This window comes from Lytechinus pictus, chromosome 4 (genome assembly GCF_037042905.1).
Source record: "Lytechinus pictus isolate F3 Inbred chromosome 4, Lp3.0, whole genome shotgun sequence".
Taxonomy (NCBI): Eukaryota; Metazoa; Echinodermata; class Echinoidea; order Temnopleuroida; family Toxopneustidae; genus Lytechinus; species Lytechinus pictus.
Window position 1 is genome coordinate 18,552,095 of NC_087248.1, and position 24,323 is coordinate 18,576,417.

A 24,323-nucleotide genomic window follows, 5' to 3' on the forward strand; every position below is an offset into this window, starting at 1 on the left:
TACATGTAAGACTTGTGGAATATTGTGAGTTTACCAAGAAAAAAAAATTACCACAAAGACTATTTGTACCAACTTCTAAAAGAATTTGATTGTGCAGATATTTGTCACCTTGCAAGTAAAAGTTGCTCGCCACTGTAAAGTATTTTGTGATGTCTCATATCCCCATTGACACTGTACACAAAAATGTTGCCGGCTTTGTCGTGCCATATCTGAACAAGAGTTCAAAAGTATAGTGCAGAGAGCATAAATATATATGTATCTATATAGACAGATACACATAGTTATCAAGACAATTATTAGTACTAGTATTGTAAATAAATGAGTGGAAATTTCCATTTGTGTCACTACAGCCACTGGTAATTTGATAATAACAAGTGAGCTACATGTACTAATGAACTTCAATTGAAATGGCCCAATATTGGTAGTCTTTACAGAATAAGTGGGCCCATTTATTCCCATTTATACATAAGCCACAGATGTCAACTCTAAACCTTGACATTACCACTGTGTTGTAAAATAACACCACACTGTAACATAGTCTAATTTGGAATTTCTGCCACTATGCCGAACAGCTATGTTTACATACGTCTCTGCATGCATGCACCTCTTGTATAACATTGATATTTGAAAAAGAGTGTACAGTATCCTATTATCGCTTGCCTATGCATGTTGAGGGACAGCTGTGCAAATATTGCGAGACGTACCGTGCTGCATTTTTTTTCTTCACAGAAAGAATGGATGTTGGTATATTTCAGGCCTTTCTCCGTGAATTTCAGCTGATAAATATTTTTGAGGGATGAAATACGATGGTGCAATCTGGTGCATGCTCTGAATTACAATTATGGATGGATCGCGGCACACCACTAAATTGACAATATGGTGAATTAATTATTCATGAATTTCAATTATGATGAACCTTAATGCACCACTCTGGTTTTAGAATATGATGGAAGGGTCATACTTACACAACAAATTCGATCGGAGGGCTTACTTTGGTTTATACATTTACATTATCTCATTGAAAAATCTTCGAGAGATCAGCGTCCAACAAGCCAAGCTTCTCAGCTGGTCTCTCTTTTCATTTCACCCTTCTTTTTTTTTTTAACATACACAAGAATACTCATACTTTCAAGAATGTTTAGTTTTATAAAATGATGATATAAGTATCGTATTTTGTTAGTATAATTTTCATTACCCAATTTTTGCAAATGTAAGGTCCTTACTTTTGTTCATTTTTGTTTGTAATTGTATTTATGTATTTTTATTTATATGTGAAAAATGGAAAGAAAAGAAATGAAATAAATAAATAAATCTTAAATTTTGATAGTTTGTGCTGCAGTGTAAAGTTTTTTTACAACAAACATTGAAAGAAGTCACCAAATTTACCGTAAAATACAGATATATATATATAGACTCGTTTAGTTTGGTAGAAATAATGTAGTGAAAAAATACACTCTTTCAAAGAAAAAGGAAGAAAATGAAAGTGGTTTTATTAAAAGTTAAAATGTTACTGTTTTAAATAAATAACGGGATAAAGACTACAATAATGCCTTTTGGGGAGGAAACTATATACACTCAACAATTTACAACATTTCGTTTCACAAAGTTCCACCATATTCAGACACAAAAACATTCTTCTCTGTTGTGATACAAACCTCTTTTTTTTTTCAAAGTTAATGGGAATAAACTTGAAAAGCATCTTTATCAGATTTTTTTTGATGAACTGTAGTATCTACAAAGTTTCATGTTTACAGTTAAAAGGGTGATCTTAACTACATGAAATAAGCATGAATGTACATCCACAAATGTCTAAGAATTCTATTCAGTTCAAAATTTCAAAATGCAATCCTTGTCATGCACAAACTTAAAGGGTAATAGTCATAGAAAATAAAGTCTAATAGAGCAAGTTAATCGGACGGAGAAAGATAAGATAAATTTTTGATAAATAGATTTCATATACAAGACAGTCCACAATATGAGGAATTGATGTGATTTACAAATATATACAAGACAGATATGGAGAAAAGAAGGAAAATGAAGAAAAAACAAGTTTTCAGATATACATGTAGATCAACAATTCTATTGGACTAAAAAAATCATCAGTTTTACTTTAATATATAGACTCTTCAGAGATGTGTATAATACAGTGTTTTTTTAGTTGTTAAATTTAACACGATTATTTTCTCTTCAGAACTCATGAGACCGTATTCTGAATCTTGGTTTGATATAAAATGTGGCCTTGATTGATGTTTTAACTATGGAAAGCCAAATGTGACACAATCTTTAAGAGAAGATTGTCAATGTATCAATTTAAAATTATGAGAAGCCAAAAGATATAGAAACTTGGTTCTCATTGTATTTTTTCCTGTTTAATTTCTCATGTTAAACTAGCTCTTTTCCACAAGCTTTCATATTGGAGAAAATTTCACAATCACTATTTAAACTACCTGGAAATAAGAACCACATATACACAAATTTTCTTCAACATGAAAGCTTGAGGGACAGAGCTAGCTTAACATGAGAAATTAAACAGGAGAAAAAAATACAATAAGAACCAAGTTTCTGTATCTTTTGGCTTCTCATAATTTTAGCCAAGACTTGGACCATGGTGAAAGTCAAACCAGGATTCAAAATATTGGCCATTTTGCTGCAGTCAAAAAAGGCGAAACCGACTCCAGGGTTCTGTAACACAAAGGTTAATAGCGATAAATCGTACGCTTGATTTTCACGACTAACTGTACATTGTTGTCAATGCAATCAATCACAGAAAAATGTCTGATGATTGCTATAAAGCTGATGGTGCAATCTGATGTATGTTCTTAATTACAATTATGAATGACAAACACTATTAAGATGATCGGTCAGTTTGAGTACTGTATGGCCTGTACACGCACTCAATTACAATGGTTTTAAACTACAATTACATTTTTTTCATGAACACCATTATAAAAAGGAATGATCAGTCTAAGAATCAGTAGCCTACTTCTAAAAAGTTCCTTTTTAAATCGGTCCAAAATATAACATACTTGTGGTACTGCATGATTTCAAGTTCAGTGTTGATAAATGACCTTGGTATTGGTGCTAGGCAGATTTCTATACTAGCAACAGCAATGTCAAAGTACTGGTTTGAACAAACATACATATAGATGTACTGTACATATATGCAATGAAAATACAAGGTTCTTTTTTAAGGATCCACACTCCCTGTGGAGCATTTCACATAAAACAAACAAGACATTTTCACTGACTATTGCGATGTAAAAACTACTGAAATCCTTGCATCTGATTGGCTCATAGCATATTTGTCAATGAAAATCACCAACAAGTCACTTCATGAAAGACTCAACGATGAATAGAATCTGATTTCAATCAGGCTCTCTGTCCATCGTAAAAGCAAAAATGCATGAGCCTGCCTTCAGTCATTTCCTTGTTTACTGAAATCTTGAATAATTGAGCGCAAATCTACAAGGAAATCTATCACTTTCCTCCCTCGTTCTGACGTTTGAAGCATCAGAAGCCCTGATTACATCATCAAATATTTACGAACGGCGGCCAGAAAAATCAACAGATGGATCAGGTAGGGAAGCGAGTGCGATCAGTCAATGCAAATGATGGAGGGATCTGAGGACTTTGCGTTTGACGATGCCAGGTAGTTTGAACGATGGCCCGTTCAACACTTTCGATTAAAATATAGAAATAATAATCTGGGCCCCGTCTTACAAAGAGTTACGATTGATCCAATCAATCATATTTCGAAGGAAACCCATCAGCATCAAAAAATTTTCTACAGGAAATTTGCACAATGTCCTTTGTAAACAAAGGAGAACACACCAAATTGTCAAGAAAACGATGAATGCATGAATATACATCATAATTAGAAAATATTTTGAACAAACATGCATAATAGATGTTGACATTGCTGGCCGTCCATAGTTGCGATTGATCGGATCAATCGCAACTCTTTGTAAGATGGGGCCCTGGTTACTCAAAAGATGCTTGGCCTTATCATTTCAGCAAGTATATATTGTTATCAATGCTGTATTTTGAGGAATCAGTCACTCGGTAGGAATTTCAGTAGCTTTAAACTTTTGTCAGTAAAAATCACTAACTGCGTATTTCATGAAATATTCCCATCTCACCAGATTCCCTGGTTCGTAGCAGGAGCAGTTTGGGTCTTCAATGTAGACCTAGAAAAGCACTAACTCTTTCCCTCCAAACCCAAATGTACATTAAAGATTAGACCACTTGCCAGTAAATCTCTGCAGAAGCATTGTTGTCAAGAGTTTGGTAAGAATGGCTCTAATGTGTCCTTTTGCAGCAAATGCTCTATGGGGTGGTAGGGGCACCATTTCTTGCAGGAGGTTCGTTTTTCATGATCAGAATCGAGATTCTGGGAAAAAGGCTTGTCCTTTTCCAGCGAAGGTCCTAGCTATTGGGAGAGCAATAGGGGTAGAGCAATCAGGAATTCTCAAAATAGTCTCTTGCTTGTGACCAGAGTAAGAGTTTTGGAGGAATGGTTCTTGCATGTCCTTTTCCAGGGTAGTATCGGCTGTGGGGTGGTAGGTTATGTTTTTTTTTTATGAAGGACATGTACATGTACTTCTGACACCCATGATCAGAGTCGGGAGTTTGGTAGGAACGGCTCCTGCTGCGTGTCCTTTTCCAGTGAGGTATCGGCTATGGGGTGGTAGGCCACAAGTTCCTCTGATGCCTATTATCAGAGTCGGGAGTTTGGTAGGAACTGCTCCTGCTGCGTGTCCTTTTCCAGAGAGGTATCGGCTATGGGGTAGTTGGCTACAAGTTCCTCTGATGCCTATTATCAGAGTCGGGAGTTTGGTAGGAACGGCTCCTGCTGATTGTCCTTTTCCAGTGAGGTATCGGCGATGGGTTGGTAGGACATGGGTTTCTCGCAGTAGGTGCGTTGCTTGAGGCACATGGCTGACAGGAGAGTGACTACCAGGATTACCAACCCTGCGGCAAGACAGATGCCTAAAAGATAGGAGCAGGAAAGAGCAGAAAAGAGAGGGAAAGGAATTAAAAAAACTACACTGAGATTATAATTAAGCATAATCATTTTGCAAAAATTGTGTTCAAATGCGCTACCCGTGTGTAAGACATTGATTTCTTTCGATTCTTGAAAAATGTGGCAATAACAGATTCCTATGAGTGTACACCGACCCCATAAAAGAGAGTTAACAAAAGGACCAACAGCCAATTCAACAAATCCACCCAAATATTTAACAAGAGGAACTGTGGCTCGCATGAGGGACTGCACACAATTATAAAATCCTTGCCAATGGAATAATGTCCATAAAACAGTACATACAATTACTGTACTGGACTATTGACAAAGATAGTGAGTTATGTACATGTACATGTATATATGGACCCCATGGAAGAACAGTATTGTCATGTCGACTAAACTGTACATGAGCTATCCATCCGTTTTGCTTTTTTTCAGTTACACGGAAAATGAATACTATACTTTACTATATTATATGTGTTTGAAGAGCCAAGAAAGCATGACGGCTTTTGAAGAGGCAAATACTATGGTGGGAGCCCCAGGGTGATTTTACACATGATTTTAAACTCGTTCTCATGACATACTTTAAAGTTCCCTCAACTTAATAGAATAATCTGTCAACTTATAAGCTACAACTCATTCCCCCGACTTAACAATTTGCTCTGATTTGTTGCCCAAATTAAAAGTCAATAGAGCTACTAACATACATGTAATGGAAGCTGAGGGAACAAAATTATGAGAACAATTCATGTACATGTTAAAAGTATATGGGAATGATTAACAAATCGAGGTGATGAGCTGAAGTCTTGGGAATGACCGATTTATTTAAAAAAAAGTAATATGCTTTTCACACTACACTTTTTTTCCTTAGCCCCCGAAATAGGTGGGATCAAGGGGGGGTCTGAGCCCCACCAATTTCCCGGGGTTAAGCATAGCCCACTTCGGTTTCGCACTACATTTTAGCAGATAAATAGCCGGCTTATTGCCGTGCTAAGAGATGCAGTGTGAAACAAACCGGGCTAAGGAAAAGTGGGGCTAAGCATTAGCTTATCACAGAGTAAGAAATTGTATGTTAATCACGTGCTGTGTGGCAAATTCATCAATATTCATGAGCTGTGCGATAGTCCAGGACTCCAGGTTTAAGGCATTAACCCCAGTTAAGAAAATAGTATGGGATAAAGAAAATCAGTGTGAAACCAAAAAAAAAACAGATAGTACCGCTATTGGGTAAGGATAGTCCAGGGTTAAGGATAGTCCAGGGTTAAGGATAGTATGGGGTTACGGATATGCAGTTCGAAAAGCATATTAGAGAACCATTTAGTTGTGGGAACGACTAAAACAGGGGGGCTCCATAAGAAAAATTCAATAAAAATCTGTCAAATGGAAAACTGGCGAAACAAAACTGAACTGTTCCATTCTATATTTCTAATGAGTGGGTTTAATAATGTATTACTTTATGAAACAAAGAATAAGTTTGGACAAAATTATGATGAATAAAAGTGGTCATGACTCTTTGAGTCTTCCCAGAACACTTTCAACATTAAAATGGACAGATTCAAAGTAGCTTTACGAAGCCCCTGGAATCTAGAAATTGATATCTTGCTTGACCTTTTAAACACTACAATAGTCCCCTTCTGGCAATGGTCAATAACTCTACGGCACTTTGATATGGATATCGAAGGCAAATGTTTTATTTCCTTCAGATAAACAAAACAGATATGAGGTAATATTTTTTCTGGTGGATGCAGAATGTCAATGTCTGCATATACATGAACGTTCGAATAAAGTTTATTGCTGTTCAAACTTTAAATTTCCAAATTTGTAGGACGTGTTGAAGCTTTATCTCTTCCTGGAAGAAGTATCCCGTTGTGAATTTTAACCAGGTGGTCCCTATTCAAGAGCGACATGTATGGCATACCTGCCAAATTTTAAAAACAAAAAATCTTTTATACTGAAACATTTGAAGAAAATATCTTCTTCTCAGGCAATTATACATTTCCTTTTGCTATTATTTCAGTTCTGAATAAAACACAGAAATATTATTAAATCTGATGAATCTTAATGGATGTGAGATACGCTATGGAAACTACAAAATTAGGTAGTTCAACAGGTTGAAAGTCTATACTTAAACGGTTTAGAATTTATACAGGGCAGGGCAGGTGGGGGCACAGTTGATTTTATCTGTTGGATGTTGAGGCAAAGAGTCAATTAATGTGTCATCTAAATCTCCTATCTCAAAAAACGTGTAAGTGGTCTTTGAACCTTTTTTTTTCATCCATTGATTCTCTCTGAAAATTTCAATTTTTTTTTTTTGGGGGGGGGCATGTGCATAAGCATGCATCTTGTGGCCCTCTCTCGGTAATGTTTTCACTTTTTTGTTACAATGTGTCCCTTTGTGTAATTATCTTCAGAGTGATTGAATATCAGAAAGATAAAGATATATCTTGTATGAAATATTTATTTGCAAAGTGGTAATAACTATTAATGTACAGGCACTGTGTAAATGGTTCCATGACATTTGCTCCGCTCTAAATTCCACAAACAATCGAATGGCCAACTTCAACCCTGGGTTTAACACTATACCCTACCCTAAACCTACATGTAACTCTAATGCAACCCTAACCCTCTTCTTAGACGAAATTAAGCCCGGAGCAATTGTCGCAGGAGCAAATGTCGTGTCACAAAAAAAAATACCAAGATGTCATATATATTTTGATTAGGTGCAGTCCAATCAAAATGGATTTTCAAAATTTATCCAATAAAACACATTTTTATTTTATATCTATTAGTATCATATCATTAGTAATTCACTATCATAATGTGGATAGGCAAGTACAATTTGATATTGAAGAGGTACCAGTATGCTTTGATAACGTAAGCAGTTCGCTTTGATAACATAAGCAGTTCAAGTGCATCGGATTGTATCACGCAATGAACAAGCTTTATCCTCCATTTCTTAGACTAAACTGCATGTACATGTACGACCAATTAGCCAGCTGCCTGCGATGAAATACTGGTTACCAAGGCAACCGATTTTAACTGCCATCTTAGAACCAAGGCTCCGTCAGACTCACATAGAGTTCACTGCAGAATGCACGTACAGCCATACTCTACTTATTACATGTTTGTATAAATTTTCAACAACACTATACTGAGAAAAAAATTGTTAAACACGGATGTGCAATGATGCTCCAAAAGCATCATTCTTTCTATACATCCAGGCCTGATACAAAATTCAAATGAAAGTAAACATTTTAGAATGCACAAACATGACAAAGGTCTGCCTGTAAATTCATTTTCATCAACAACCATTAATACTGAGAATTGAAATTTATGTTAATGAAGAGTTGCATTGATACATCACTCTACTTCCTGAATCAATTTTCATATAGAAATATAAAACAGAGGCTATATAGTGAAAATTGAGATATATTGTATTGATACTGTACATGTACATGTAAGCATCATTCTTTCAATATATCCATGTAGGCCTGATTTAAAAATCAAATAAAAGTTCATATTTTAGAATGCACATACACAGTGTACATACGGTACATGTACATGTGAATGTATTGTAATGTCTGCTTGTGAATTCATGTTGATCAATAATACTGAGAATTGAGATTAATTGGATTGATACTGTGGGTATTATCAGCCTTTTCATATATCAAATAAAAGTGAAGTTCTCAATTTTCATCAGTAGGAATAGGAATAGGTACAAATGTAGGCCCACATGTTAAAAATAAGTACCAGTTGTGGTAACGATCTCAAAATGAGTTCGAAGTTTCTTTGAACAAAATCCAATGAAATTACCACCAGTGTTTGTATGTAAAATAAAAAAAAATATGTGCCAAATAGCACTGAAAGAAAATGTGTAATTGCTGAGAAATTAGCAAAATAAGCACGGAATTCCCTCAAATGGCGGGTATTTTTCGAAGCAATATTATTCACTGTCCCATATATGCTTTTGTGTGTTTGTGATCATCAGAATTATTGATTTAGTTAAGTTTACATTAATGTACCAGATCTAGATGTAAGATAATTAACCTTGATTTAAAAGGACTTTCTCAAGTAATAATTGGTTGCTGCAACTTCTGTCTTTCAGTACCTTTAATATCAATTGGCTCTTAAATTTGAATCTGTTTCAGTTTCAGTTTGGTTTATTTTCATATCTCATAAAATATCAAATACATTGTACAATTTAACGTCCATCGAAAGACAGTAAATCATTGATAATAACATAATACAATACATCACCATAATTCATAATAAATCAGACAAATGTTATACAATTGAACGTTTGGATTGGAGACAGATATATCAATAAGATGAGAATATGAAGGGCAAACTATTTTAAAAGCAGAGCTTGTAATTTATAGTTTCCCTAATAATTAAATATAAGTAATTGTCAACTTGTTTTAATATCAATATGTGAAAAAAAAATAATAATAAAAAAAAAAATCTCACATGACAACATAATACTGTTCGACTTCAGTGAAAAATCTTCTTTTTTTAAAGAAAGATAACCATGATGTATGCTTTTTCAATTTAATTCAAAAAATGTTTTATGCGGAGTAAACTGTGAATTGTATATACCGGTATATACACTTTGCAACCATTGCAGTTTGGTAATCTTAAAAGTGAATTGTGTGAATATTATGTTTCACACTTTCATTCTTGATTGATACCATGAACACAGCTCTCAATTACATGCCATTGAAAGAATCAACCTCTTGTTTTAAAGTGCTTCTTCTTGTCCTTTGGGTTGGTATAATTGAAACTAATTAGGGCTATTCTCTAGTATAATCACAAGACTATATCTTTATTCTTATCAAACCATCAGGTCATCAACATACATGTACATGTATGTATAGCTGTACTTAAACATGCAATGCAAGTCTCTAAAAGAAATCGCATATGTATGTCTACAGTATTAATGTACAGGCATGATACTATGATGATAGGTTGCAGAAAATGTTGCAGATTTGGGGTGATTTTGAAAAGAAAAATTGTGACCCCACAATGAAGTTTTGAGGAAAAGCAGGAAAAATTGTGATGATAATTTCCCACTGTGGACACCTCTATGAGTGTTGTACAGTGTGTTCACAGAGTGTGGACACCTTTATGAGTGTTCATATGTACAGAGTGTTCACAGAGTGTGGACACCTCTATGAGTGTTGTACAGTGTGTTCACAGAGTGTGGACACCTTTATGAGTGTTCATATATACAGAGTGTTCACAGAGTGTGGACACATCTATGAGTGATGTACAGTGTGTTCAGAGTGTGGACACCTCTATGAGTGTTGTACAGTGTGTTCACAGAGTGTGGACACCTTTATGAGTGTTCATATGTACAGAGTGTTCACAGAGTGTGGACACATCTATGAGTGATGTACAGTGTGTTCAGAGTGTGGACACCTGAGTGTTGTACAGGGTGTTAACAGAGTGTGGACACCTTTTATGAGTGTTTATATTCAGTGTGGACACCTCTACAAGTGTTGTACAGTGTGCTCACAGAGTGTGGACACCTTTATGAGTGTTTATATGAACAGAGTGTGGACACCTCTAAGAAAGTTTATGTGTGTTCACAATGTGAACTATGTGAATATGTGATTAACACTGTCAAAAAGCTTAAATTCAACAATCTGAAGATTATTTCACACTGTATTCTTACAAGGATAAAATAAGCCAAATGCCCCCTCCCCCATCATCTATGAAAATCAAATTCAATTATACTTTTTTTGATAGAGGTAAACATAATCATATTTTCTATCTTTCTGGTATGTACATTTCTCAGTGTAAATTTTCACTCCATATGAGCAATCAGATCAAATTCAAGTAAAATTATCAACAAGTTTTCAAAGGCATAATTTACATGTACATAATCAAGCCACGCATGTACGGACAAAGCAATTTAATTTTTTTTTTCCAAGGCCCTTTTAGAGCAAATTACTAACTAGTAATCTTGTACAGTATCTGGTGGGAATATATCAAATATCATATTAAAATTCAATTATGAAATCATTACATTCATCAAGAAAATCATATAACGTTGCCTTTCTGAATATATGCATATTTTTCAGTAGTAATAAGCAAGCAAGGTCTTGCAATGTAATGATCTATTTGATGATCCATCGCGCCGCCACCACGCTCTCTGTCAGCGAAACAGGGCCGCATTTTGTCCTTGCCAGCATGTTATCAATAAATGAAATCAATTCTACAGCCAAAGACAGCTCTGAAAAATAGTGATGAAATTAATATCCAGGCGCAGGCATCCAATTCCGATCCTTTTCTCTGATATTGCATTTTGGGTGGGGGTTTCACGCACAGGAAATGAGATAAAAGTGGCGTTGTTTTGGGGTTATGGTGCATGTTTATTGGATTTGAGAGTGGCAACCGGCAAGGGTGCCGGTGGCAGGATTCAAGATTTTAAAAAAAGTAATATAGCAATGTTCCTTCATGGGGACAACCAAATGAAATTATTGAAGTTAACATCAAGAAAGGTGGAGTACACGACTTAAATATCAAACCGTTTTTTACCAACCAAGGATAGTTATGGTTGATCATAGTCCCGACTCCCTTTTCATGAGATACAAGCACTTTGAGCTCCTGGTCAGCATTATGCAGTGCCAGTAGTAGCATGTAAATGTAGTAAATTAATATATTAGTCGTAGTAGCAGTTGTAGTAGACTAGTAGTATATGTAGTATCATCGGAAGAAGTAGTAGTAGTAGTAGTAGTACTTGTAGTAGTAGTAGTGTACTTAGTAGTAGTAGTAGAAGTAGTAGTAGTAGTAGTAGAAGTAGTAGTAATAGTAGTACATGCAGTAGTAGTAGTAGTAGTAGTAGTAGTAGTAGTAGTAGTACTTGTAGTAGTAGTAGTGTACTTAGTAGTAGTAGTAGAAGTAGTAGTAGTAGTAGTAGAAGTAGTAGTAATAGTAGTACATGCAGTAGTAGTAGTAGTAGTAGTAGTAGTAGTAGTAGTAGTACTTGTAGTAGTAGTAGTGTACTTAGTAGTAGTAGTAGAAGTAGTAGTAGTAGTAGTAGAAGTAGTAGTAATAGTAGTACATGCAGTAGTAGTAGTAGTAGTAGTAGTAGCAGTTGTAGTAGACTAGTAGTATATGTAGTATCATCGGAAGAAGTAGTAGTAGTAGTAGTAGTACTTGTAGTAGTAGTAGTGTACTTAGTAGTAGAAGTAGAAGTAGTAGTAGTAGTAGTAGTAGAAGTAGTAGTAATAGTAGTACATGCAGTAGTAGTAGTAGTAGTAGTAGTAGTAGTAGTACTAGTAGTAGTAGTAGTAAAGCTGTGCGCACCAAAATTGGTAGACTAGCTTTAATAGCCGGGGTAATATACACTTAGGAGCGCCTTGAGCACCTAGTAAGGTGGATACGAGCGCTATACAAATCCTATATTATTATTATTATAGTAGTAGTAGTAGCAGTAGTAGTACTTAGTAGAAGTACATGTAGTAGTAGTAGTAGTACATGTAGTAATAATAGTAGTACATGTAGTAGTAGTAGTAGTAGTAGTAGTAGTAGTAGCAGTGAGTACAGGCCTGCATACATGTATGCAGTCTAGATACTGATTGCTTGTCTTGATTATGTTAAAGTCATTCAAATCAACTTGTTGTGACTTGATATGAATTTGAAAAGGTGAGCAAAATGTCTAGACACAAAAGCTTTTGCTGTGTACAGTGTGATCTACATACATGTACATTATAAAATTATGAAGTACAGAGTCCTTCTTCATCAAAGAGGTCAGTCGGGCGTAAAAACAAATGGTGGCCTTGGCTTTTGAGTCAAGTTCCTTTGTCAACATTGTGGAAAATTAAAACATCCACAAATTATCATGCTGGTCATTTGTCTGAATTTGTGATAGACTTGTCTAGACCGAATAGATTTTTTTGTATTAAATGATAAAATCATCATTTAGGGCCTGACTCTGCAGACTAGAAGTATTGTCATGGAAACAGGCAATTAATTTAACTAGGTGGAGATAATGGTGATTGCTTTTAACATATCACGTTCTGCATACAATTTTTGAACCATGTTACATGTAGGTACATGTAGTATAACCATTAAAAAAATAATTAAAATCAATGGTATCATTTCAATAATTTTCTAGAATTTAGATAAGAAAACCCAATAGCATGAATAGCCATTAGAGAATAGATCAGCCAGCCAGGAATTTAAAAAGATATATCGGATTGTTTGCTTTGCATTATAAAGTACTTACTATAAATCGTCATTTTCCCAATATTTCGAGGGGCTGGAGATATAAGGTTTACGCATTGGCAGTGTACCATACATGTATAATGAGTCAAGACTTTGAGGGGGGGGGAGAGAATACATGTATACAAGGAGGGGTTCCAATAGCTGTGAGCGAGCAAAGCAAGGCAGCAAAAACTCAATACCTTTTGTAAACTCAACAAAATGTTGTGAGAGATTTTAAACAGGATACTGGATTCCTATCATGCCCCCCCCCCCATTCATGGAATTCCCATTTGTACACCAGTACATGCAGGAATGTTTGGGGGTAATTCAATTCCTAGCACCAGGAGCATCAATATAAAAATCTCAATTTTGATATTGATTTTACGACAATTCACCAAGTACTGTACAACACATTTTTCTATAGATCTGGCAATTATTAGAAATCATTCAGATTTTCATGGGTTTTGATGAATAATACCTAGGCATACGTGCATGACACTGAAATCTAAAATGAATCATCATATACATACTTGATGTTACTATGCAGACCTGTCTATTGCGGCCCCTTTATCCCTCTATACGATGCATAGTTCACCTGTGTGTACAATATTTTTCTTAAATTCTGTTTAATTGCAACTACATGTACATGTACCTGTATATACATATTTTAGTCTTGAGGGAAAATTAGTTTTTTCTTGTGACTCTTGTCTCTCTAGAGATAAAGATAAGACAATACTTTTACATGTGGCAACATTTAGCTATTAAAATATATAAATAACTTCAACAGTATTAAAAGCAATGTTTTCACAACTCCTGCATCAATTGCAAAGTGTCTAGCTTCAACCTCATCTTCACATGGAACAAATTTCCAAATTGCTACCAGTACCCTCTAATATCCTATTTAACAACAAAAGATATATGTCAAAATTATACTGTCCATGCACTCAGTATCACAGTTGCTGGAACATGTACAATCTAGTTTTAACTACACTATACTTTCACCCAGCACTCTAATTCGGTTTCATCCACAGAAACCACAGCTCATAAGATTATCATCTCAATAGCCCACACTTCCCCTGACGAGACAAGGAATTCAACGTAAATGGCTGGAGGGAAGTAAAAGCCTTCAATTTTTTTAAAACGAATGTGTAGTTCCTCAAAATGTGGGATGCACAAAGGCAAGAAAGCCTAGATGAAGAATGAATGACCATTTAAGACTTGGCCAAAACTCCATTCATTTTGTGTTTGTAGATTAATAGTGTAATTTGTACATTTTGGAGGTTTTTACTTGCATGTAAAATCAGTGTGTACATGTAGGCTACCAATTGTTTATTACATGGCATAAAGGAGAACATTAGTATTAAAATTACCATGTTTACATATCAAAAGTTGGAATGATTTTCAATTTCCTCATTTATCCCAAGGCCGAGTGTAAAAAAAACACAGATGGCATGAAAAAAATCAAATTTCAAAATGTAGGTCGAATTTAGTATTTATTTGATTTTGAATATAATTTTTTTTTTTTTAATACATGGTATGAATTGAACCTGTACAGATAAACACAGTATTGCAAATTCCTATTCCAAAGCTGCAAGTGATTGATCAATTTTAGCTTGAATCAAACACTGTAGGCTGGGTTCGACACAAACTGTTTAACTTTGGTAATCGAGCTGGTCCTCCAAATGTTGTTGATCCATATCATGTAATAAAATTTGGCCTTAACCGATATGAAATTTCATTGCCGACCCAATGCCTAAGTTTTTCCTCTCAAAGTTGAGGCAGAGATATGGTATCAAAAATAAAAATCATCCAGGTAGCTAGAAAAAAATAGCTACATGTACACCACAGTGTATCAAGAAGATGCATGATTTACATTTCTTCCTGGAGAAAAAGAGCTAGCTACCGGTAATTCCGGAAGGTTAAAATAAATTCTTTCACTAGTACTTGAGAATACTCTAATAAATCATTTTGCGATCAAATGTTCATTAATTTGTGATGTCGATGATTTTCATTCCATATTCTTTGTAAATCTGCAATCATCAGAACGATATGCGACTACTGCTTGTGCTTTAAAGTTGTTGATTTACAAGTACACGAATATATGAAAAATCACTTACCAAATATGGTAAACTTTGATATGCCCCCTCTTCCACCGCTGCTCCCGCCCCCTCCAGTATGCAAATCACCACCAGCTTCATGTGTGGAGACACCACTTGGAGTGGGCGTTGGCTTGGGCTCCAACAGCGATTGGACATTCTCCCAGCTGCCGTTGTTTGGTGAGGGGTTGATGCCCAGAAGATGACACATGAGGGTATAGACGTTGGTGCTGCTGAAAGGCTCAGCGACAAAGCCCTTCTTGAATGCGGGGCCATGGGCGATGAAAAACGGGTGCATCGACATGAGGTCGTTGTTGTAGCCGTGTGTCCCTAGATGCGCTGTAGTGGAGGATGAAATAAGATTTAAGTTAAAATATATTAAAATGTGTCATACTATTACCGGTACACATAATTTTTTTAAATAAATATGGAACTAAATTTGTATATACATATTAAGATTTAAAATAAAGTTTTTATTTTGTGTATCATTCTCTATTCTGTGCTTCAAACAAACCTGTGAGTCTAGACAAGGACACAATCTTGTACATTATTTAAAATAAATTAGTGCTGTAACATTCCAATTATAAAAAACTCTAACATGAACCTCCAAATCTAGTCAATTTTTGTTTAACTGCCATATAACTTTGACAAAATCTGCATGAATTGAATACCAAATTGATCATTTCTTTGGCTTTTGTACATGTACAAGGCTTTCAACAACTCATGTGTGACTCGTCAATATTTCTGCTTTGACTATCTTCAGCCAACACCAAAAAGTGGTTTCTGCCTAAAAGTGGTTTCAAATTGATTATGGGTGTACGGTAACCTTACACACACTATAATAGCCTGTTCCATTCAATAGACCAGTTCGTAGTTACTCATGGACAATTTTGGTCAAATTACCTTTCATTTATTTCATTACGATAGGCAGATTTCAAAGCAAGATATTACGTATGCATGCCTCACATAGCAGGATGAAGAAATTGAATAGACCAGTGACTAGAATAGCACACCCGTGAACACTCCATGAAGGTGTTTGTTGTATATCTACTTTGAATGCATATTATAGCATGCTGTACAATGTACTTGGCAAACTGTGAAATACCAGTCGTTCGTGGACGCATTGTTGTTCTTTGTGGATGTGAATGAAAAACACAATTCAAAAGAATATATCAAGACATCAAAGCTGGTGCTTATATCATTGAAGTTTAAACCACCATGTCACTTTAGTACCAATGACCTTCCTCTGATCATGCGCAGAATGGAACTACGAACTGGCTTATTAAATAACCTTTTCATTATAACACCACATGTAGACTATAATCTTTCAATCAACATTTTCATTATATGATTATAACACTACATGTACAATAACCATCCTTCATGCAGGGCTCGACATCAGCAGTGGCCCGGGGCAACCTCACTTGAGAGTCGGGCCACCAAAATTCTGTAAAAGACCACACTTGGTGGCCCGGTCAGGCGACCAAAGTTTTGGTTTAAAAAATTTAATATTTTCTAAATTGTTTCAGGAACACCAATTTTGCTTTGCGGGCCATCAAAATTGTGAAATTGAGATGGACCGATTGGGCCACAAAGAAAAAAGGTTGGTGTTGAGCCTTGCTACATGTATAAACTATACTAGTTTTGTGTTCCATATTTTGTGTCCTTTATTTCACTCTCTCGAGCATGCCATGTAATTGTGACAAGAACTTACTTGATATGTACCCTGTTCTGTTGCTCATGATCTGCCAGCCCTCTTTGGCAACCAACAGAATGGGTGAGATGCGACGATTGTCGCTGTAATGATACCTTGAAGGGATGTCTTCTTTCAGGTAGGCTGTCATGTGTTGGCTCTTGCCATGGAATCCATCATAGATCGCTTCAGTATCTTCATCTTTTGAGGAGGGATTTGAGGGAAGATTGAAATGTTTGAGGCATTACTTCACAAATATTATGAAATGCACAAATCTTGGGAAATATAAAGGTTGATTATTGAGGTACACAAGTAGTCGGCCAAATGATCAAATCATGTACCTTTTAACAAGCTTCAAGGAAAAGCCAGTTTTCCCCAGGTTTTATAATAAAATGCCCTTCATTTATGATTCTACTTCCAGATACTATTTCTTTCATCATATAAATTTCAGTTTGTACATATGTACATGTAGGCCTACACTAAACAGAAATGAACAATGTTTGACGTGTTTACTCATTTTCACCCTTATTTACATTTTTTTTCTTCTGCATCCTAAAACATCCATGTAAAAATACGGACATACATGTACTGTACAAGTTATAATAGATTAAATACTGTACTATGTTTTGTAAAGTTATATTTGATGTTGTTGTTGTTCATTTTTTGGGTCCTGTTTCACGCCCTACATGTAGTAGCTAGTAGCCTGCTCAGTAGACACTTGGTGTTGAGAACTCAAAGGTAGAAAAACTGCTAGGTAAAGTTCTAGTGATTCTATTTTTAAGCTTTTACAAAAATTTTACAGTCAGAAATTTTGAGATATTCTTTAAAGATTCAATTACGTGTAGAGTTCTACATTGTGAAGCATTTATGGTTATGAAATGATAACAGAGTTGCTCTATAAGCTCTAATATTTGATTGACAAGGCAACTGAATCTGTATCTCACCATTTTCTGGCCAAATACTCATGATTGGATTGTTATTGGTGGTGAAATACGGTAGGATATTAGGGTCCACAAAGCTTTCGACCACAAGAACTCTGTCCGGACTTATCGTTGTCATCCCATGGTCCGAAGTTATGATGACATGGATCCGATCATACAAACCGCTCTCTTTCAGTCGACGAACAAGATAACCTGCCGTCTCATCACACATCTTGAGTATGGGCAAAATCTCTTGAGAATCAGGCCCAAACAGGTGGCCAGAATGATCAGGTTCATGGAAATACAGAGCTCCAAAATTCACTTGGTCGTTCACAAAGTTGTCCACCATCACGTCAATGCGTTTGCGGAATGGAATGCTAACGTTGTACACTGGGAAATAAAAATCGGGTAAAATCCCACTGAAGTTGACGTTCCCGCTGGGCCATAACACAACGGAACTTTTGCCTCCTTGTTTTTGGTTTGCGATCCAAACTGGCTCGCCTCCGTTCCACCACTTGGGGTCCGTGCTTGTCATTTCAAATGACTGGTTGAAAGCTGGATCAAACATTCTATTTCCAGTCACTCCGTGGGACTCTTCATATAGTCCCGTTACCAAGGTAAAATGATTTGGAAACGTCTTGGTAATAAACACATCTTTGATATATTTTGCTTTCACCCCTGAAGCAACAAGTTCGTCAAAGTTTGGAGTGTCCACTTTGGTGAGATAATCCCAGCGGAAGCCGTCGAAAGACACGATCAATACAAGGGGCTTTGAGGCACTGGCTGCGGTCGGCGCCCCGGTGGTCTCCCACCAAAAGGCGGCCAGGACTGCGGAAAGAACGGCTGCTTTTAAAGTTGTCATCTTTTCTTTGAATGACCACGAGCAAAGGCAAAGAAAGTCTTGGGAGAAAAAGCAATCACACTCAGCATTCGTAGGACTGTGCTTGTACTGCGATGGCGGTCAAATGTGGTTTAGGCCAAGTTGTGGTTTTCTGTTTACTTTTTGTGTAGGCCCTAAGCCTTCCCTCTCGACATGACGACAGACATTTCGATTTCGCAATCGAAAGTTAGCTTAGTTCTGCTATCCGCGCGTTGTGTGCGTGCGTGGCGCGCGGCGCGGCGCCAACAAAATTTTTTAGAAGCAGAGTCCCCCCCCCCCCCGCCCCTTTTCTCTCTGCTTTCTTTCTTTTCTCCCACCCTCCACGACCTTAATCATGACCAGTTTTCAGAAGCGTCGATCCTGGGGGGTGGGGGCGATCGCCCCACCAAAAAAATATTGCTGGGGGGCAAGCATAGCGTTTTGCCCCCCCCCCCATAATTCCGTAAGTGCAAAAAGAAAATAAAACTATAAAATTACAGAGAAATTGGCAAATTAACCACATACAGTATAAAATTTGGTTTTTACATTTATAGTACAATAGGCCGCGAGCTCCGCGCGGGAAATGATTCCATCTACCATTGGACTGTTGGAACGTTTGTTAAGCTACATTTGGAATTTCAATATATAGGCATTCTTTTTGCCAATGAATAAACAAGAAAATGGCAAACGTTTTTTTTATAGTTGGATCCAGGTGAGTTAAAATTCCCCTTTTCATGACAGTTTTATCATAAATTTCGGCTCGTAATTTGCGCTTGTATTGTTGAAAAAAATATGAACCCATGTATCCAGTTCATAATTAAAATAGTGCTTAAATATTGTCCACTTTTCAGGTCTTAATATCAACAAATTTCACACTCTCATAAGGCTTATTAGATACATGAATAAGATAATAACATATCCATTAATTCCTAATAATTACATTGTCCATTTTTTCAGAATGGAGTTCATCTTGAGTTTAGGAAGAGGAATAGGAAGCTAGTCATCATTTTTTATATTATGACAAACTGTTCATCATAAAAGGTCCCCATTCTACTAGGTCAAAAATGATAATTAAAAAAATTCAGCTCGCGCTTCGCGCTTGCAACGTTTATTAAATGTTAACAGTAACCAATTCACAATTTACCTACACAGTGCTTGAAATAATGCTTAAATTGACCCTTCAGATCGGAATATCACTTTTTTTTCAGCTCGCGCTCGCATTGATTTTCATAATAAAAGAAATGTATTTAGAATACCCAGATTCTAGGTCTAAATCTAAAACACGTGCACGCATGTTTATTGAGATACACAGCTTGTTCTTTATTCAAAACGCGCTTGAATTATCCACTTTCACCCTTCCATTATTAATGTTGGAAAATACCAAATTATCCACCCTTTTCATGATTTACAAAACATAAATAAGTGTAAATTTTTAGGTCTAAATCTCATTTTTCCCGCACGCTGTTCGCGATCGCATCATTGTTTAGTTATACAAAAAGTGGCTAAGAATGTCCAGGGGAGCGTTTCATGAAAGGACTTGTCGGACGGTTTATCCGACAAGTCCTATTTTATCCGACAGTTACTATAGTAACAGTGCTTCTCAACCAATCAGAATCCAGGAAAGTTGTCAGATCTGACAACTTGTCGGACGAAAATATTGATGAAACGCCCCCCAGTTCATAGGTCGGGGTGGCAAAATACGCATCTTGTTCAGGATCACAAACTTTGCTCAAAATGTTCAGTATATAATTTTACATATATATATATATAATTATATATATATATATATATATATATATATATATACATAAACACGATGAAATAACGAAGTATGTCCCCCGTCACGGAAAGAAAATAATAATCAAACTAAATGAAGAATAGTCAAAGAATGCTCAAATATTCCACTTTAACTAGTTTCGTCTTTAACTTCTGAAGAATTAAAGACGAAACTAGTTAAAGTGGAATATTTGAGCATTCTTTATTCCACTTTAACTAGTTTCGTCTTTAACTTCTGAAGAATTAAAGACGAAACTAGTTAAAGTGGAATATTTGAGCATTCTTTGACTATTCTTCATTTAGTTTGATTATTATAAATTCAAAAAGAAATAAATACTCCGTAATGAAAAGTATTTCATTGATTCAATGAAATACTTTTCATTACGGAGTTTTTATTTCTTTTTGAATTGTTTATTGGACCAACTCCGAGCAGAACATTTCCACTTTGTATATATATATATATATATATATATATATTTATATATACATAAATATATATATATATATATATATATATATATATATATATATATATATATATATATATATATATATATATACATAGATCATGTATATATATATATATATATAGATCATGAATTTGTGCTTGCCCATGCCTATGTATATGTATAGAAGAAAAAAATATGATGATGGCCAGCAGATATCTATTATTTGTTTCACCCCCCCCCCTCCGAAAAAACTATTTATTTTTTTTAGGGGGATCAGTTCTTCAACTTCTTTTATGAAAATAACCTATACCTTATGACACGTATGAGGGCGTTATTCAAAAACTTGAATAGTTTGCATGGTGCAGAGCGTGCAAGATCTACCTATACCGATTGTCGACAAGAATTACTCGAATTTCACGACTTAGTAGGGAACAATAGTTTTAAAGGAACTGAATAAATCCTTTTGTTCGTCTTTTTTTTTTACACTGCATCTTTTTTTTGCGTTTGTTAATGTTAATCTAACCTTTTGCAATATTTTGTCAATCATTGTGAAAGTCTACCCCAACAATATATTTAATTTGAATGAAGCGGGAACAATCTAATAGGCATAACTCTGATCGAAGTCGGATATCCGAAGATTGATTTTAATCATTTCTTTATTTCAAAGAAAAGCAGTATACAAATGAACAAAGTAACAAAGTCAAACAATGAAAAAAGTAACAAGCAAAACCAGGGGCCCGTTTCATAAAGGACTTGCAACTGTTGTGACTTTGCCATAATGGCAACTACCATGGTAACAAGGATCAGCAGCCAATCAAAATAAAGGTTACCATGGTAGTTGCCATTATGGCAAAGTCACAGTTGCAAGTCCTTTTATGAAACGGGTCCCTGGTCCATGAACCTAAACAAGGTTGCAATGTACATAAAAAGTGAAATTACAAAGACATTAAAAACATTGATTGCAAACAAAAAGCAATCATACGATAACACTGGGTAGGTAAATTTGCATTAACATTTCGGACTTTAAACGGGGACTTGCTTACATGAGGAAATGTACAGCAAACATGACATCGACAATGGAGCATTCAGTATATCTGTTATGATAAAAAAATTGTATGGCAGTGTATCCTATTGCCGGACACCTTTATTTCAGTGCTTTAAAAATGACAACTAGAGGAAATACAATCAAGAAAAATTCGCACTTGCTATTCCAAATATTATGAAAATCATGAATATGATAAAATAATTTTGTATTTACCGACCATTTTCTTTGCATCGCACTTGCCGCATACCCCTCCACGCAAAACAATAATTTTCGTGCGCGACAAATTACATCTTGATTCCGGACGCGCGCCGGACGGGCCCGCGGACAGGTAAAGATATCCTTGATTATAATGATGTAAGAACAAATTTGTGTGCTTTTTCATCTTATATCATATCATGAGTATATTCTAAGTTTTTGTTTGCTTTTTTTATATCGAATCTGAGCAGATGTTGGTAATAAATTCGTGTTTAATAACTTTTTTTTTTTTTTTTGTTAGCTGCATGTTCCATGGCACTTTCCAATACAACTATGCTCGTTCGTATCGTGACGCTCATCAAGTTGCGCTGCCGATCGTCGACGGCTCTACTAAAAAAACCTCGGGCACGGGTACCTTGAGAACTAGCCGACGACGATCACCCGCAATACACCTCACCTCAACATTCGATCGAAGGAGCGGACGAGATTGAAATTCGGCAAATTAGGCCCATATTTCCGTTAGAAAATATATCAATTGTTAATGCAAAACTATGTTATATGATATTTTAAGCATTTTCTGTCATTTTAGAGATATATAAGGTAAAAGTTGGATTTTTTCGCCTTGTTTTTGCAATCTTGTTCTATGTATTGCTCTGTGAAATTGAATTGCGGAAGTCTTACGATACGAAATTGTTTTCGAACGCAGTAATATGCGCGTCCGGAATCATAATAGTGTCCGGTAATACAATACGTGACTATACATAGTGTTATACATGAAAGGAATGCAGGAAAGAGAACAAAAAGAGATTCGATAATTCAGTTAATAATGTGAAACATAGTGTGGATATGGGCTTTAAAAGCAAAATACCATATGAGCTGAATATTGTACACATATTAATATATATATATAATAAACACAAGTTCACAAGGTTGACTGGAGGTTCATCAAATTTAATTGCAACTCTGAGTTTCACGCAACCTGCGTGAGGTGCGATCTTCAGGCAACTGATAAAACTTTTCAATACCATTGAACAATGCATGTCGCGATCGCGCAAAGCGCGTTACATTAAACACGCACATAGTAATGTAACGCGCTTTTAACGCGTTGCAATTAAATTTGATGAACCTCCAGTCAACCTTGTGAACTTGTGTTTATTATTCAAAGCTCTTCCTGTGAAGGACATCGAGCACTCGATACAAGGATAGAATTCCCGAAGTATATATATGCCTGAAGATCGCACCTCACGTAGGTTGCGTGAAACTCAGAGTTGCAATTAAATTTGATGAACCTCCAGTCAACCTTGTGAACTTGTGTTTATTATTCAAAGCTCTTCCTGTGAAGGACATCGAGCACTCTATACAAGGATAGAATTCCCGAAGTATATATATATATATATATATATGTATAACTTTATACCTGTAATATCTACAAAAGAGTAATAGCCACTTTATTATTTGATAGTTCCCTTTTTAGCGTTCTACCGTATGGAATATGCCTCCGTCGTGAACCTTTAAAAAAATATTCTTTCTTATTATTTTTTCAGGACTGCTGCATTATGTACACTCTGAAAAATATTGGGTAAAAGTACTTTATGAGGGTAATTATGTGTCCAACCAACATTGGGCATTTCGTTTGGGCATTTTTGTGTATCTAGTGCGATGAAAATTTTGCCCATTTCTAAAGTAATTTCTGTTTATTTATATTTTAATCTTACTGGACAAAATGCTTCCCGCATTGGGTAAAATACTGCCCCAAATTAGTTGGACACATAATTACCCTCGTGCTGGTTCTGAACAAGAAAAAGCTGTGAAAATTTACACGTAACAACGTAATTTTGATTTGGATTTGTTAAAGAAAGAATTAATAGTATATTAGGAGTTGTAAAATATATATTTTCAGAATATACACATTAACCTCTCAAAGCTTTACGAATGATCCCCGAGGTTACTGGAAAACAAATAAAATTCACTCTTTAATCTAACTTTACAATGATTTTATTCCCTTTTCAAATCATTGTAAAAAAAAAAAGTGCGAACAATTTTTTAATTTCTTTTT

The 24,323-nt window shown here is 35.6% G+C and overlaps 1 protein-coding gene across 1 annotated transcript; it reads right to left on the reverse strand.

The window, feature by feature from the left end:
- Window positions 1-12,926: 12,926 nt before the first annotated feature.
- Window positions 12,927-19,005, reverse strand: LOC129258355 (bis(5'-adenosyl)-triphosphatase enpp4-like). Its single transcript, XM_054896639.2, has 3 exons — window positions 17,968-19,005; window positions 17,045-17,224; window positions 12,927-15,669 (listed from the first exon to the last, which is right to left on the reverse strand). The coding sequence occupies exons 1-3, from the start codon at window positions 18,803-18,805 to the stop codon at window positions 15,344-15,346; spliced, it is 1,344 nt and encodes a 447-aa protein (XP_054752614.2). The 5' UTR covers window positions 18,806-19,005; the 3' UTR covers window positions 12,927-15,343.
- Between the last annotated feature and the right edge of the window lie 5,318 nt (window positions 19,006-24,323).